General features: G+C 38.4%; 1 protein-coding gene across 4 annotated transcripts in view; it reads left to right on the forward strand.

Moving 5' to 3' along the window:
- LOC131447239 (protein MTSS 1-like) overlaps positions 1-19,076 on the forward strand; it is a 42,509-nt gene that overhangs the window by 1,416 nt on the left and 22,017 nt on the right. For 2 of the 4 annotated variants that reach the window (XM_058618861.1, XM_058618863.1), the window contains exons 2-10: positions 6,071-6,132; positions 6,836-6,909; positions 8,677-8,764; positions 8,950-9,041; positions 9,119-9,193; positions 9,350-9,361; positions 9,665-9,822; positions 9,900-10,007; positions 10,201-10,298. In XM_058618861.1, the coding sequence (XP_058474844.1) occupies positions 6,071-6,132; positions 6,836-6,909; positions 8,677-8,764; positions 8,950-9,041; positions 9,119-9,193; positions 9,350-9,361; positions 9,665-9,822; positions 9,900-10,007; positions 10,201-10,298 (767 nt within the window). The remainder of the gene's footprint in view (positions 1-6,070; positions 6,133-6,835; positions 6,910-8,676; positions 8,765-8,949; positions 9,042-9,118; positions 9,194-9,349; positions 9,362-9,664; positions 9,823-9,899; positions 10,008-10,200; positions 10,299-19,076) is intronic. The other 2 variants (XM_058618862.1, XM_058618865.1) reach the window with 1 other exon arrangement.

A 19,076-nucleotide genomic window follows, 5' to 3' on the forward strand; every position in this document is an offset into this window, starting at 1 on the left:
GACTTGATGAAGAATCCCTGGTGGGGGATAACTTTGAGTGCATAACAAGCACCGAAAAAACTGTGAAGTTTCTGCAGGCCCAAAATAAGTCTCTCCAGGACCGCCTCGACGATCTTGAAAACAGATCCCGTAGAGTCAACCTCCGTATAATAAACATTCCCGAGGGCAGTGAAAAGGGTCAGGACCCGATCGAGTTCATATCGGCCCTGCTGATGGAAAACCTTGGTCCCGGTGTTTTCTCTAACCCGAATCTGGAGAGGGCACATCGCTCCCTAGCCTAGAAACCTGGACCGGGAGGTAAACCCAGAGCCTTTGTGATTTGCTTTCCTCGTTTTCAAGAGGGGGAGAAGGTGCTTCGTTGGGCCAGACAGCACGAGCTTAAGTGCGGCGGAGCAACGCTGCGAGTGTACCCTGATGTCAGCGCTGTCACTGCAAAGAAACGTGCCGCATTCAACAAAATCAAGCAAGCCTTCTACCAGAAGGGAGTGAAGTTAAGGCTTCTTTTTCCTAAATTTCCAGTAAGGGCAAGAGGTGCAGCTATCCTAATACGCAAGAGTGTTCCATTCGAATTATCAAACTATATTGAGGACCCTAATGGTCGATTAGTAATTATTTCTGGTAAATTATGTGGCATGCCTGTGGTTATGGCCTGTGTTTATGCACCTACGTGGGATGACAATAATTTCATTACAAGCTTTTTTTCCTTTCTTCCCCAAAGTTGATGACCACTATTGGATTATTGGCGGCGATTTTAATGTGGTTCAAGACCCCTCCCTGGACGGGTCTTCTTTTAATACTCAGGTGCTGTCCAAGTCAGCCAAAGTACTTGATGCATACAAAATCAGTTTAGGATTATTTGACCCATGGAGGGCTAAATCCCATTCAGACAAAGTTTTTTCCTTTTTTTCGCATGTCCACCATTCATATTCTCGGATAGATTTTTTCCTATTGGATAATAATTTTTTTACCGGAGGTTCGTTCATGTGAATACCATAGTATTGTTATTTCGGATCATGCCCCTGTATCTGTTGATATTGGCTTTCCTGGTCGTGTCCCTCCCTCCAGACAATGGAGACTTAATTCCTCTTTGTTAGCCCAGACTGCTTTTAGAGAATTTCTTCACGCACAGATCTCCTTGTTCTTTGATACCAATGATTCTGCGGAGATCCCTAGACACACTCTATGGGAAGCTTTTAGAGCATTTATGCGTGGGCAAATTATTTCGTATGTTTCATCACTAAGGAAGACGGAAAAGTTAGAGTTGGAGGCAATTGTTAATGAGGTTTCTAGAGTTGACAATTTGTACGCTTCAGCCCCTACCCATGCTCTTTATAAAGAACGACTTCAGCTTCAGTCCAAATTTGACTTATTATCTACGCGTAAAACCCAGAAGCAGTTATTCATGGCTAAACAACGCTATTTTGAGACTGGCGATTAAACAGACATTTTGTTCTTTTTACTCTGACCTCTATTCCTCCAAATGTCCCTTGGATGTTTGGGACAGAGATAACCCTTTGGATAGGATTGTTTTCCCATAATATAGACAAGGATTTGTGTAAGGAGCTGGGCAGTCCAATCTCTATCAAGGAAGTGCAGGAGGCAATTGTGACGCTTCAGAACGGTAAGACTCCGGGCCCTGATAGGTTCACTGTTGAGTTTTTTAAACTATTATCTGCCACCATTGCACCAGCCCTTCAGAAAATGTACAACGAGTCCTTCACTGAGGGTCGTCTGCCCACCACCCCGTCTGAGGCCTCGATTTCTCTCCTGCTTAAGATTGATAAAGACCCTCTTCTTTGTGGAAGCTATAGGCCCATTTCCCTCTTGAATGTTGACCTTAAAATCCTGTCAAAAATTGTGGCCCAACGCCTTCAACGGGTCTTATCAAGTATTATATCAATTGATCAAACAGGGTTCATGCTTGGAAGGCACTCGTTTCATAATACGAGGAGGCTTTTAAATATCATTAGCTCCCCTGAGGTGATAGTCTCACTAGATGCTGAGAAGGCCTTCGACGGGGTGGAGTGGAGATTTATTTTTTTTGTTTTGCAGAAATTTGGTTTCGATTCTGATTGTATATCTTGGATTAAGTTGCTTTATGCCAGCCCAGTTGCTTCAGTCCACACAAACGGACTCCAATCTGCCCCATTTCCCCTTTATCGAGGAACCAGACAGGGCTGCCCCCTTTCCCCCCTCTTATTTGCTTTAGCTATTGAACCTCTAGCTGGCTGCAACAGAAGGGTGGGTTTGAGGGCATCACCCGACCTGGGAACATTCACAAATGATCACTTTATGCTGATGATCTCCTTTTGTATATGTCCAATCCGGCTGCCTCTCTCCCCGTGGTTCTCAGTATTTTTGATAAATTTGGATCCTATTCAGGTTATAAACTTAAGCTCCGTAAGAGCAAACTTTTCCCCCTGAACCCTCTGGCTAAAAGTATACCCCAACCGTTTTTGCCCTTTAAGAATGCTATGGATGGATTTAAATATTTTCTCGAAAAATCTTTCTCCTCTATTTGAGAGGTGTAAACTGGACTTTGACAGATGGTCTAGTCTCCCATTATCCCTAGTAGGTCGAGTTAATTTGGTTAAAATGGTTATTTTGCCCAAGTTTATAAACCTCTTTTCACGTATCCCCATCCTTATTAAGAAGGCTTTTTTTGATCACTTGATCAATGAATAAGTTCCTTCATTTGGGGCAAAAAACATCCACGCATCAGAAGATCAGTGCTACAGCTCCCCAAGGATCTTGGTGGCTTGGCGCTGCCCAATTTCTTACACTATTACTGGTCCTGTAATATTAATAAAGTTTTATACTGGTTTAACAACTTAACAGATCATGTGATGCGCCCAGCCTGGGTAGATATGGAACTTTCATCCTCTAAAATCTCTCTTCACTCCTTGTTGTGCTCTCAAATCCTGCCTGGACTGCCTCCAACTTTACCTCAAACCCGTTGGTAATGAACTCTGTTAGAATATGGATTCAAATTAGAAAAGGCCTGGGCCTTCATAGAGCCTCAGACCTCTCCCCCATTATAAACAATCACCTATTTTTGCCCTCATATACAGATTTAACCTTTCGGACTTGGTTCAACAAAGGGTTAACTAAATTTAAGGACCTTTATGACCAAGACACCTTTATGTCCTTTTCTGAGCTCTCAAAGAAATTTGACTTACCGAAATTCCCACCTATTCCGTTTCTTTCAAATAAGACATTTTATTCGGAACCAGAACCCGGCATTCCCTAGTCGTCCCCCGGAAATGCTAGTGGACTCCTTATTGTCTCTTGATCCTGAATGTAGGCAGTTAACTTCTAGTATTTACAGCCTTATTGGTTCTGCTATTGACAGTCCAGTGTCCGGTCACAGGGCTTCCTGGGCACCAGAGCTTGGATTCACACTGCCTGATGATTATTGGCAAAAGGTTTTGCAATTGGTTCACTCCTCCTCGATTTGTGCAAGACACGGCCTTCTACGGTGTAAAGTTGTGCACAAAGTTCACTACACTAATTTGAGGTTATCTCGGATTTACCCCAATGTGAGTGCCTCTTGTAATAGGTGCAAACAATCTCCAGCTGACCATTCACATATGTTTTGGTTCTGTCCTAGGCTTTCCACATTCTGGTGTGAAATCTTCGAAATTCTTAATACGGCATATGATACTATTATTACTCCTGAGAACTCTCCTGGCCTTGTTCGGGCAACTTTGCAGCCTATTTCCTCTAAAGTTATGCAGACTGTTCTTACATTTACTACCCTGTTGGCCAGGTGGCTTCTACCCCTCACCTGGAAACACCCTCATCCTTCATCTCACAGTAGATGGGTGAAAGAGCTGCTACTGTCCATTAGACTTGAAAGGCTTAGGTTTTCCCTGAATGGATCTTTAAGTTCATTTGAGAGGACCTGGAGACCTCTTTTAAAACATATTGAATGTTTGACATCTCTGCCTGATTGTGATGACTGAGCCCCCCCCCCCCCCTTTTTAAATGTATTTTATTTTATTTTTTAATTTTTTAATTTTTTTCCCTTTCTTTTTCTTATTTGTTATTTGTTCTTATTTGTTGTATGTTTTATTGATATGACACTATTGGATGTTCAATATTGGACAGAGTTTTGCTCTGGGGTGGGAATGTGGGAGGGGTAAAAATGTGAGAAAATTTGAGGAATGGAAGTCTTTTGTTACATTGCTCTGCTCTGTTGTTTTGTAATTGCTTCTAGTAAAAAAAGTCTATAAAAAACCCAAAAAACTTTAAAATCAGGTTTGAATGTGGCCCAGCTGAGTTTGTAGCAGTGAACAGTCCTGATGTAGAGCGTGATGTGTACTAGCTCGTACTGAGAATTGGTATTTATCGGTATTAAAATCGTAGAGGGGGACCGAACACCTGCTAAGAACTTAGCTAAAGACGTAACTCTGGTCATGATAGTAGGACGATGATTACAATTTGTACCAAAGAAATCGGGATGTACGATATCATCTTCACGATATCGGCTTTCATTTTATTATATATCTGCCAATATACGACAGACATATTGGCAGATATGTCTGTCATATCTGCCAATATATGACATATATTGTCATATATTGACAATCTAACAATCTAACCCTAATTAGAGTATTAGGGTATCTAACCCTAACCCAACCCTAACCCTAACCCTAACACACACACACATGCACGCACACTCACACTCTCCCACACACACAGACATGCACACACGCACGCACACACACACACACAGACATGCACGCATGCACACACTCTCCCACACACACACATGCACACACACTCACTCTCCCACACACACACACTCACTCTCCCACACACACATGCACACACACACACACACTCTCCCACACACACACACAGACATGCATGCACGCGCACACACACACACACTTGCACACACACGCGCACACACACACACACACACACACTCTCCAACACACATACACTCTCCCACACACACACAGACATGCACACACGCACGCACGCACACACACACACACGCACGCACACACACACACACACAGGATTCCTGAAGGACACAATGCTGCTGTCGCCTCCAGGTTGTTGCCACGGTGACAATTTATGTCCTCAGTGACTGATTGATGTAGTGGCCCTACCATGGCCTGTGTGTGTGTGTACATGCATACACCCTGTATCTACAGTATATACTGTATACTGTAGATATATATATATATATATACATACATACAGTATATATATACTGTATATATATATATATATATATATATATACATATACAGCATACTGTATACTGCATGTACATGTATATACAGACTGTAAATAAAGGTGTTTGTGTGTGTGTTTGACCCTCCCCTCCATCCTCACAAATCCGTCTCTGTCTGAAGCCTCTGCAGCAGCAGCAGCAGCGTTACCGTGGCAACGGTAGCCAGGCGATGACGCTGGGCATCACCCTCACAAACAGAACGAGGCTGAACACACCCAGCTGCAATGAGCGCGAGAGAGAAGATGAGCGAGTGAATGTGTGTCACAGACACACGTCAGTTTAATGAACCCTTCATTATTATCAGATTTGGTGGTGGTTGTAAAATATCTAAAAGTCTGCAGTCATGTTCTGAGCTCCTCCCACCATCTCGGAAAAATCCCCGCCCATATTGACACAGCATATATTATTCTTAGTTATGTGTGTTATATACTGATCTTCATCGTATGTATATACAATGATAACGACGCTCTTTGTTTGTTTGTTTGTTTTGACGCTGGAGTGGGCGGAGTCAGTGTGGTTCAATGGTATTGATCCGTCTCCTTGTCGTCTGCTGACGCTGCATCATCACACACTGACAAACTGTTCTTGTAGATGCTTTTATTCACAAAAACACACACACACTGCTGCCTCCATCACTACGTTCTAATGTCTTATTTTGTAAAATTTAGCATTAAAAATCCTTTGTTCAGATTCACTGAAGTGACACAAAGTGACCACACGAGGCAGCAGAGGACCAGCACTGGACCAATCACTGGTTTTCTCTGAGGTTTATTATTATATTTCATTTCAATTCTTTGTTTTTCTTTTCCTCATGATCAGGGCAGTTACCCTGTGTGGGACGACTTCATCAGCAAGGCCAGCAAACTGCAGTCACAGCTGAGGTAACACGCACACACACACACACACTCACACACGCACACTCACACACTCACACGCACACACACACTCACACACACGCACACTCACACACTCACACACGCACACACACACACACACTCACACACGCACACACACACACACTCACACACGCACGCACACGCACGCACACACATACTCGCACGCACACACGTTCACACACGCACACACACACGCACATACACATGCACGCACACATACACATACACACACACATAGACACACACGCACACATACACACACGCGCACACATACGCATACACACACACACGCACAAATGCTCACACACATGCACATACACACAAACGCACACACACACACAAGCACACGCACACACACACATACACATACGCGCACATGCACACACACACGCACATACACATGCACGCACGCACACACATACACACACACAGACACACACGCACACATACACACACGCGCACATGCGCGCGCACACACATACACATACACACACATACGCATATACACACGCGCACATGCACACACGCACAAATGCTCACACACATGCACATACACACAAACGCATGCACACACAAACGCATGCACACACACACACACACACACAGATACACATACACACAAACGCACGCACATACACACACGCGCACACACACACACACATTCACGGTTCTGTGCTGTGTTCCTCAGGATGACGGTGGTGGTTGTGGCCGCTTTCCTGGACGCTTTTCAGAAGGTCGCAGACCTGGCAACCAACAGCCGAGGTAGGACAGCATCCTCGCACTCACACACACATACACACACAGATTGAGACATGAGGAGTAATGAATGTGTTGATTGTTGTTAATTAATTAATAATTCATTAATATAATCTGCAGTTTGTGACGATGGGTTGATGAAAGTGATGTTTCAGTAGCTCTGGTCTATAACAGTTTTGCTTCAAATGTTTATTTGTTTAATGTATGTTTATATGTATATGTATGTATTTGCTGTAAATAACAATAACAGTAACAGTATTGTGGAGTTAAGTCAAATATTTTTAAATATAAAATGGATTGACGTGTCAACCTGTCGACGTTGTCTGTTGTGTTTACTCGCTGTGCCACAGTATTAACCCCCCCCCCCCCCCCCCCCGTTTCTTAAAATTTGAGCTTTGATATTTGTGATTTTATTGTGTATTTGAATCGTTTCAGTTTGTTAATCATGTACTGTAAAGTGCCTTGAGTGCTTTCAAAGGTGCCCTTAAATGAAATGTAGTATTATTATTATTATTATTATTATTATTGTTCTTGTTATAGAGGACAGGGGGGACAGAGCTGAGAAGAAGAGATGGTTTGGCTGTGTAACGTAACTCCAAATGTGCTGTTAAGTTGTGAATATATACATATATGTATGTATATATACATATATATGCATACATATATATGTATGTATATAGAGAGTGAGTATATGCATATGTATATACATATACATATATGCATATGTATATACATATATATGTGTATATATGTATATATATATACATATATACATATATGTATATATGTACATATATGTATATATATGCATACATATATATGTATAAATATACATATATGTATATATGTATATGTATATACATATACATATATATGTGTATATGTATATGTATATATATACATATATGTATTTGTACATATATATGTACATATACATATATATGTTCATATATACATATATGTATATATGTATATATATGTGAACGAATGATTGTGTGGGAGAGTGTGTGTGTGTTTGTGTGTGTGTGTGTGGGAGAGTGTGTGTGTGTGTGTGTGTGTGGGAGAGTGTGTGTGTGTGTGCGCGTGTGTGTGTGTGGGAGAGTGTGTGTGTGTGTGTGTGTGGAAGAGTGAGTGTGTGTGTGTGGGAGAGTGTGTGTGTGTGTGTGTGTGTGGAAGAGTGAGTGTGTGTGTGTGTGTGTGTGTGTGTGGGAGAGTGAGTGTGTGTGTGTGTGTGGAAGAGTGAGTGTGTGTGTGTGTGTGGAAGAGTGAGTGTGTGTGTGTGTGTTTGTGTGTGTGTGTGGGAGAGTGAGTGTGTGTGTGCGTGTGTGTGCGTGTGTGTGTGTGTGTGTGTGGAAGAGTGAGTGTGTGTGTGTGTGTGGGAGAGTGAGTGTGTGTGTGTGTGGGAGAGTGAGTGTGAGTGTGTGTGTGTGTGTGTGTGTGAGTGGTTCACAAACTTCAGTTTCCTGTTGGAAAAGTGTGTCTCACAGTGAGATAAAGACGTCAAAGTGTTGTTAAGACACCGTAGACTTAAACTGACACAGATTTTATGAGCTGCGTCTGTTGTTAAGTGAATAAAATCCGATTTTTATCTGGATTCATAATCTTATCTCAAGTCAGGGTGACGATGATTGATATTTTGATACACTGATATTTTCCTCCAGCTCTGCTTATAAAGCCTCAGTAACCTCCTTTTTTATGTCCTTCTGTGTGTGTGTGTGTGTGTGTGTGTGCGTGTGTGCGTGTGCGTGTGCGTGTGTGTGCGTGTGCGTGCAGGAGGGACGAGGGACATCGGCTCAGCGCTCACCAGGATGCATGGCATGAGGCACCGAAGCATCGAGGCCAAACTACGCCAGTTCTCCATGTGAGTACATCACTGTGTGTGTGTGTGTGTGCGTAACATCTCCCCCCCCCCCCCCCCATCCTCCCATCTTTCTCTTCTTCAGTCTTTAAATAAATCTGACTTATAATCAGTAATTATAATTACTTCTATTCTTATTATTGATCACATGATTAACTCACTGTGTGTGTGTGTGTGTGTGTGTGTAGGGTGTTTCTGGACTGTTTGATCAATCCTCTGCAGGAGCAGATGGAGGAGTGGAAGAGAGGCGCCAACACTCTGGACAAAGACCACGCCAAAGGTACACGCACACGCACACGCACACGCACACACACGCACGCACACACACAGAGTGTGACCTGTCTCTTTTGTCCTCAGAATATAAAAAGGCTCGTCAGGAAATCAAGAAGCGCTCGTCGGACACTCTGAAGCTGCAGAAAAAAGCAAAGAAAGGTGATTGATGAACTCATTGATTATCAATAATTACTTTATTACTTTACTCTATCACGTTGACATTTCTAAAAACAAACTGTAAAACTGCACAAAAACATTTTATAAAAAAAAAAAATGAATGACAGGATTATTTTTTTTCTCCTTTGCTCCTCCCAGCTGATGTTTTTGGTAAGTTCACACCGTCTTTGTCTCTGAGTTTGAGTCGTCGCAGAAAAACAAATCCTCGTGATCGGAAACAAGATTCAAGTTCATTTGATCTCACCAATATTAAGATTTTAACGTCACACGCACAGGAGTTGTTGATCCACTGCTGCCTCCATCACTAAGTTCAAATGTCTGAAGTGACCACACGAGGCAGCAGTTGTCGCATGAGTCACAGCAGCTCCTGTAAATCACTGATTGTCTCTATGAGCTTTGGTGTGTGTGTGTGTGTGTGTGTGTGTGTGTGTGTGTGTGTGTGTGTGTGTTCAGGCCGCGGTGACCTGCAGCCTCAGCTGGACAGCGCTCTGCAGGACGTCAGTGATAAGTATCTTCTGCTGGAGGAGACGGAGAAGCAGGCGGTGAGGAAGGCGCTGGTGGAGGAGAGGAGTCGCTTCTGCTGCTTCGTGACCATGTTGAAGCCTGTGGTGGTCAGTGATGCGTTCAAAGACACAAGAAAGACCAGGAAAAAATCAGTGTGAAATACAGGTGTGTGTGTGTGTTCCAGGAGGAGGAGATGTCCATGCTGGGGGAGATCACTCACCTTCAGACTCTCACTGACGACCTGAAGACATTGACCATGGACCCTCACAAGCTCCCGCCCTCCAGTGAGCAGGTGACCACACCCAAACCAAATCATCAGCATTTTTGTCTAATAAAAAAAATCTATCAAACAAAAACGTGGATAAATCGTAAAACTCAGTGGTGCGTTCAAGGACACGTGCCTTCACAATAAGAGCTCTCCAGCAGCTCATTTTACTTTTTGAAAAAAAACAAACAACCTACTATAACTTCCTGTTCCTGTGCAGGTGATCGTGGACCTGAAAAGCTCCGACTGCACCTGGTCCTACCAGACTCCGCCCTCTTCACCCAGCACCACTGTATCCAGGAAGTCCAGCATGTGCAGGTTGGTTACCATGACAATTAAAACCAGCGACAACAACCTTGACTTTTTTCCCCGTCAGTTTATTTTCTATATTTTTGTTCATCACATATTTGTATTTTATTTTGTAGATTTTGTCACGTTTCTCAAACGTCTGTGCAGATTCTTTTCCTTCTGTTTTCTATTTGACTGACATAAGACTCCTCTTTGTTTCTTGGGGCTGTGCTGCCTCCCTGTGGTTCAATGTTGAAACTGACAGTTTAAATGAGAATCTGTTCCTTCAAAAGTGTTTTCTTCTTTTCTTTTATCGTCACAGTGTTTGCTTCAATTGTCACTGGAAACATTTTCATTCAGTCACAGAATCTTGTTTAATTTGATCTGATAGTGCACTATTGTAAAGTTGGTGGTTTGATTAAATCTGCACTTTTAATTATTCTCACAATGCAGATTGCCTTTGCTCGTCTGAGTAGTTTTATCTTAACATATTGTAACCGTTACTGTTGCCCTACTATGTTTGGTTATATTATATTATATTATGTTAAAATCTGGATTTAACAAACAGAGGAGAGTCAGGGTTCCGGTCTGGTGGGACATCATACATCTACATTTGGATGGGCTGACCTAAGAGCTCATCTCAGTACTAGGACTTTTTTGTCTCGTTTTGGACGACATACTATACTATGAATTTAAGTGTCTCATTTTGGACGACATACTGTACTATGACTTTTTCGTCTCATTTTGGACGACATACTATACTATGAATTTAAGTGTCTCATTTTGGACGACATACTATACTATGACTTTTTTGTCTCATTTTGGACGACATACTATACTAAGACTTTTTTGTCTCATTTTGGACGACATACTATACTATGAATTTAAGTGTCTCATTTTGGACGACATACTATACTATGACTTTTTTGTCACATTTTGGACGACATACTATACTATGACTTTTTTGTCTCATTTTGGACGACATACTATACTAAGACTTTTTTGTCTCATTTTGGACGACATACTATACTATGAATTTAAGTGTCTCATTTTGGACGACATACTATACTATGACTTTTTTGTCTCATTTTGGACGACATACTATACTATGACTTTTTTGTCACATTTTGGACGACATACTATACTATGACTTTTTTGTCTCATTTTGGACGACATACTATACTATGACTTTTTCGTCTAATTTTGGACGACATACTATACTATGACTTTTTTGTCAAATTTTGGACGACATACTATACTATGACTTTTTTGTCACATTTTGGACGACATACTATACTATGACTTTTTTGTCTCATTTTGGACGACATACTATATACTAAGACTTTTTTGTCTCATTTTGGACGACATACTATATGACTTTTTCGTCTCATTTTGGACGACATACTATACTATGACTTTTTGTCACATTTTGGACGACATACTATACTATGACTTTTTGTCACATTTTGGACGACATACTATACTATGACTTTTTTGTCTCATTTTGGACGACATACTATACTATGACTTTTTCGTCTCATTTTGGACGACATACTATACTATGACTTTTTCGTCTCATTTTGGACGACATACTATACTATGACTTTTTTGTCTCATTTTGGACGACATACTATACTATGACTTTTTTGTCACATTTTGGACAACATATTATACTAAGACTTTTTTGTCTCATTTTGGACGACATACTATACTATGACTTTTTTGTCTCATTTTGGACGACATACTATACTATGACTTTCTTGTCACATTTTGGACGACATACTATACTATGACTTTTTGTCACATTTTGGACGACATACTATTCTATGACTTTTTTGTCACATTTTGGACGACATACTATACTATGACTTTTTTGTCTCATTTTGGACGACATACTATACTATGAATTTAAGTGTCTCATTTTGGACGACATACTATACTATGAATTTAAGTGTCTCATTTTGGACGACATACTATACTATGACTCTTTTGTCTCATTTTGGACGACATACTATACTATGACTTTTTCGTCTCATTTTGGACGACATACTATATGACTTTTTCGTCTCATTTCGGACGACATACTATACTATCACTTTTTGTCACATTTTGGACGACATACTATACTATGACTTTTTGTCTCATTTTGGACGACATACTATTCTATGACTTTTTTGTCACATTTTGGACGACATACTATACTAAGACTTTTTTGTCACATTTTGGACGGCATACTATACTATGACTTTTTCGTCTCATTTTGGACGACATACTATACTATGACTTTTTTGTCTCATTTTGGACGACATACTATACTATGACTTTTTTGTCACATTTTGGACGGCATACTATACTATGACTTTTTTGTCTCATTTTGGAGGACATACTATACTATCACTTTTTGTCACATTTTGGACGGCATACTATACTATGACTTTTTTGTCTCATTTTGGACGACATACTTTACTATGACTTTTTCGTCTCATTTTGGACGACATACTATACTATGACTTTTTGTCACATTTTGGACGACATACTATACTATGACTTTTTTGTCTCATTTTGGACGACATACTATACTATGACTTTTTCGTCTCATTTTGGACGGCATACTATACTATGACTTTTTTGTCACATTTTGGACGGCATACTATACTATGACTTTTTTGTCACATTTTGGACGGCATACTATACTATGACTTTTTTGTCACATTTTGGACGGCATACTATACTATGACTTTTTCGTCTCATTTTGGACGACATACTATACTATGACTTTTTCGTCTCATTTTGGACGACATACTGTACTATGACTTTTTCGTCACATTTTGGACGACATACTATACTATGACTTTTTTGTCTCATTTTGGACGACATACTATACTATGACTTTTTTGTCACATTTTGGACGGCATACTATACTATGACTTTTTTGTCTCATTTTGGAGGACATACTATACTATCACTTTTTGTCACATTTTGGACGGCATACTATACTATGACTTTTTTGTCTCATTTTGGACGACATACTTTACTATGACTTTTTCGTCTCATTTTGGACGACATACTATAGTATGACTTTTTCGTCTCATTTTGGACGACATACTATACTATGACTTTTTCGTCTCATTTTGGACGACATACTATACTATGACTTTTTTGTCTCATTTTGGACGACATACTATACTATGACTTTTTTGTCACATTTTGGATGATATATTAAAGTATGACTTTTTTGTCTCATTTTGGACGACATACTAAAGTATGACTTTTTTGTCACATTTTGGACGACATACTATACTATGACTTTTTCGTTTTATTTTGGACGACATACTATACTATGACTTTTTCGTCTCATTTTGGACGACATACTATACTATGACTTTTTTTTCTCATTTTGGACGACATACTATACTATGACTTTTTCGTCTCATTTTGGACGACATACTATACTATGACTTTTTCGTCTCATTTTGGACGGCATACTATTCTATGACTTTTATGTCACATTTTGGACGGCATACTATACTATGACTTTTTTGTCTCATTTTGGACGACATACTATACTATGACTTTTTCGTCTCATTTTGGACGGCATACTATTCTATGACTTTTTTGTCACATTTTGGACGGCATACTATACTATGACTTTTTTGTCTCATTTTGGAGGACATATTAAAGTATGACTTTTTGTCTCATTTTGGACGACATACTATACTATGACTTTCGTCTCATTTTGGACGACATATGACTTTTTTGTCACATTTTGGACGGCATACTATACTATGTCATTTTTTTCACATTTTGGATGACATACTATACCATGACTTTTTTGTCACATTTTGGATGATATATTAAAGTATGACTTTTTTGTCTAATTTTGGACGACATACTATACTATGACTTTTTGGTCTCATTTTTCAACGGCATACTATTCTATGACTTTTTTGTCACATTTTGGACGACATACTATACTATGACTTTTTTGTCTCATTTTGGAGGACAAATTAAAGTGTGACTTTTTGTCTCATTTTGGACGACATACTATACTATGACTTTTTTGTCTCATTTTGGACGGCATACTATTCTATGACTTTTTTGTCACATTTTGGACGACATACTATACTAAGACTTTTTTGTCACATTTTGGACGGCATACTATACTATGACTTTTTTGTCACATTTTGGACGGCATACTATACTATGACTTTTTCGTCTCATTTTGGACGACATACTATACTATGACTTTTTCGTCTCATTTTGGACGACATACTATACTATGACTTTTTCGTCACATTTTGGACGGCATACTATACTATGACTTTTTTGTCTCATTTTGGACGACATACTATACTATCACTTTTTGTCACATTTTGGACGGCATGCTATACTAAGACTTTTTTGTCACATTTTGGACGGCATACTATACTATGACTTTTTTGTCACATTTTGGACGGCATACTATACTATGACTTTTTCGTCTCATTTTGGACGACATACTATACTATGACTTTTTTGTCACATTTTGGACGACATACTATACTATGACTTTTTTGTCACATTTTGGACGACATACTATACTAAGACTTTTTTGTCTCATTTTGTACGACATACTATACTATGACTTTTTCGTCACATTTTGGACGACATACTATACTATGACTTTTTTGTCTCATTTTGGACGACATACTATACTATGACTTTTTCGTCTCATTTTGGACGACATACTTTACGATGACTTTTTTTTCTCATTTTGGACGACATACTATACTATGACTTTTTTGTCTCATTTTGTACGACATACTATACTATGACTTTTTCGTCACATTTTGGACGACATACTATACTATGACTTTTTTGTCTCATTTTGGACGACATACTATACTATGACTTTTTCGTCTCATTTTGGACGACATACTATACTATGACTTTTTCGTCACATTTTGGACGACATACTATACTATGACTTTTTTGTCTCATTTTGGACGACATACTATACTATGACTTTTTTGTCACATTTTGTACGACATACTATACTATCACTTTTTGTCACATTTTGGACGACATACTATACTATGACTTTTTGTCACATTTTGGACGGCATGCTATACTATGACTTTTTTGTCTCATTTTGGACGACATACTTTACTATGACTTTTTCTTCTCATTTTGGACGACATACTATACTATGACTTTTTCGTCACATTTTGGACGACATACTATACTATCACTTTTTGTCACATTTTCGACGACATACTATACTATGACTTTTTCGTCTCATTTTGGACGGCATACTATTCTATGACTTTTTCGTCTCATTTTGGACGACATACTATACTATGACTTTTTTGTCACATTTTGGACGACATACTATACTATGACTTTTCTGTCTCATTTTGGACGACATACTATACTATGACTTTTTTGTCTGATTTTGGACGACATACTATACTATGACTTTTTCGTCTCATTTTGGACGACATACTATACTATGACTTTTTTGTCACATTTTGGACGACATACTATACTATGACTTTTTTGTCTCATTTTGGACAGCATACTATTCTATGACTTTTTTGTCACATTTTGGACGGCATACTATACTATGACTTTTTTGTCACATTTTGGACGACATACTATACTATGACTTTTTTGTCACATTTTGGACGACATACTATACTATGACTTTTTTGTCTCATTTTGGACGGCATACTATTCTATGACTTTTTTGTCACATTTTGGACGGCATACTATACTATGACTTTTTTGTCACATTTTGGACAACATACTATACTATGACTTTTTTGTCACATTTTGGACGGCATACTATACTAAGATTTTTTTGTCTCATTTTGGACGACATACTATACTATGACTTTTTCGTCTCATTTTGGACGACATACTATACTATGACTTTTTTGTCACATTTTGGACGGCATACTATACTATGACTTTTTCGTCTCATTTTGGACGACATACTATACTATGACTTTTTTGTCACATTTTGGACGACATACTATACTATGACTTTTTTGTCTCATTTTGGACGACATACTATACTATGACTTTTTTGTCTCATTTTGGACGACATACTATACTATGACTTTTTTGTCACATTTTGGACGACATACTATACTATGACTTTTTCGTCTCATTTTGGACGACATACTATACTATGACTTTTCGTCTCATTTTGGACGACATACTATACTATGACTTTTTTGTCACATTTTGGACGACATACTATACTATGACTTTTTTGTCTCATTTTGGACGACATACTTTACTATGACTTTTTCGTCACATTTTGGACGACATACTATACTATCACTTTTTGTCACATTTTCGACGACATATTCATACTATGACTTTTTCGTCTCATTTTGGACGGCATACTATTCTATGACTTTTTTGTCTCATTTGGACGGCATACTATACTATGACTTTTTTGTCTCATTTTGGACGACATACTTTACTATGACTTTTTCGTCTCATTTTGGACGACATACTATAGTATGACTTTTTCGTCTCATTTTGGAGGACATATTAAAGTATGACTTTTTGTCTCATTTTGGACGACATACTATACTATGACTTTTTTGTCTCATTTTGGACGGCATACTATTCTATGACTTTTTTGTCACATTTTGGACGACATACTATACTAAGACTTTTTTGTCACATTTTGGACGACATACTATAGTATGACTTTTTCGTCTCATTTTGGAGGACATATTAAAGTATGACTTTTTGTCTCATTTTGGATGACATACTATACTTTGACTTTTTTGTCTCATTTTGGACGGCATACTATTCTATGACTTTTTTGTCACATTTTGGACGACATACTATACTAAGACTTTTTTGTCACATTTTGGACGGCATACTATACTATGACTTTTTTGTCACATTTTGGACGGCATACTATACTATGACTTTTTTGTCACATTTTGGACGGCATACTATACTATGACTTTTTCGTCTCATTTTGGACGACATACTATACTATGACTTTTTTGTCTCATTTTGGACGACATACTATACTATGACTTTTTTGTCACATTTTGGACGACATACTATACTATGACTTTTCTGTCTCATTTTGGACGACATACTATACTATGACTTTTTTGTCTGATTTTGGACGACATACTATACTATGACTTTTTCGTCTCATTTTGGACGACATACTATACTATGACTTTTTTGTCACATTTTGGACGACATACTATACTATGACTTTTTTGTCTCATTTTGGACAGCATACTATTCTATGACTTTTTTGTCACATTTTGGACGGCATACTATACTATGACTTTTTTGTCACATTTTGGACGACATACTATACTATGACTTTTTTGTCACATTTTGGACGACATACTATACTATGACTTTTTTGTCTCATTTTGGACGGCATACTATTCTATGACTTTTTTGTCACATTTTGGACGGCATACTATACTATGACTTTTTTGTCACATTTTGGACGACATACTATACTATGACTTTTTTGTCACATTTTGGACGGCATACTATACTAAGACTTTTTTGTCTCATTTTGGACGACATACTATACTATGACTTTTTCGTCTCATTTTGGACGACATACTATACTATGACTTTTTTGTCACATTTTGGACGGCATACTATACTATGACTTTTTCGTCTCATTTTGGACGACATACTATACTATGACTTTTTGTCACATTTTGGACGACATACTATACTATGACTTTTTTGTCTCATTTTGGACGACATACTATACTATGACTTTTTTGTCTCATTTTGGACGACATACTATACTATGACTTTTTTGTCACATTTTGGACGACATACTATACTATGACTTTTTCGTCTCATTTTGGACGACATACTATACTATGACTTTTTCGTCTCATTTTGGACGACATACTATACTATGACTTTTTTGTCACATTTTGGACGACATACTATACTATGACTTTTTTGTCTCATTTTGGACGACATACTTTACTATGACTTTTTCGTCACATTTTGGACGACATACTATACTATCACTTTTTGTCACATTTTCGACGACATATTCATACTATGACTTTTTCGTCTCATTTTGGACGGCATACTATTCTATGACTTTTTTGTCTCATTTGGACGGCATACTATACTATGACTTTTTTGTCTCATTTTGGACGACATACTTTACTATGACTTTTTCGTCTCATTTTGGAGGACATATTAAAGTATGACTTTTTGTCTCATTTTGGACGACATACTATACTATGACTTTTTTGTCTCATTTTGGACGGCATACTATTCTATGACTTTTTTGTCACATTTTGGACGACATACTATACTAAGACTTTTTTGTCACATTTTGGACGGCATACTATACTATGACTTTTTTGTCACATTTTGGACGGCATACTATACTATGACTTTTTTGTCACATTTTGGACGGCATACTATACTATGACTTTTTCGTCTCATTTTGGACGACATACTATACTATGACTTTTTTGTCTCATTTTGGACGACATACTATACTATGACTTTTTTGTCACATTTTGGACGACATACTATACTATGACTTTTCTGTCTCATTTTGGACGACATACTATACTATGACTTTTTTGTCTGATTTTGGACAACATACTATACTATGACTTTTTCGTCTCATTTTGGACGACATACTATACTATGACTTTTTTGTCACATTTTGGACGACATACTATACTATGACTTTTTTGTCTCATTTTGGACAGCATACTATTCTATGACTTTTTTGTCACATTTTGGACGGCATACTATACTATGACTTTTTTGTCACAT

This window comes from Solea solea, chromosome 20, assembly GCF_958295425.1.
Source record: "Solea solea chromosome 20, fSolSol10.1, whole genome shotgun sequence".
NCBI lineage: Eukaryota > Metazoa > Chordata > Actinopteri > Pleuronectiformes > Soleidae > Solea > Solea solea.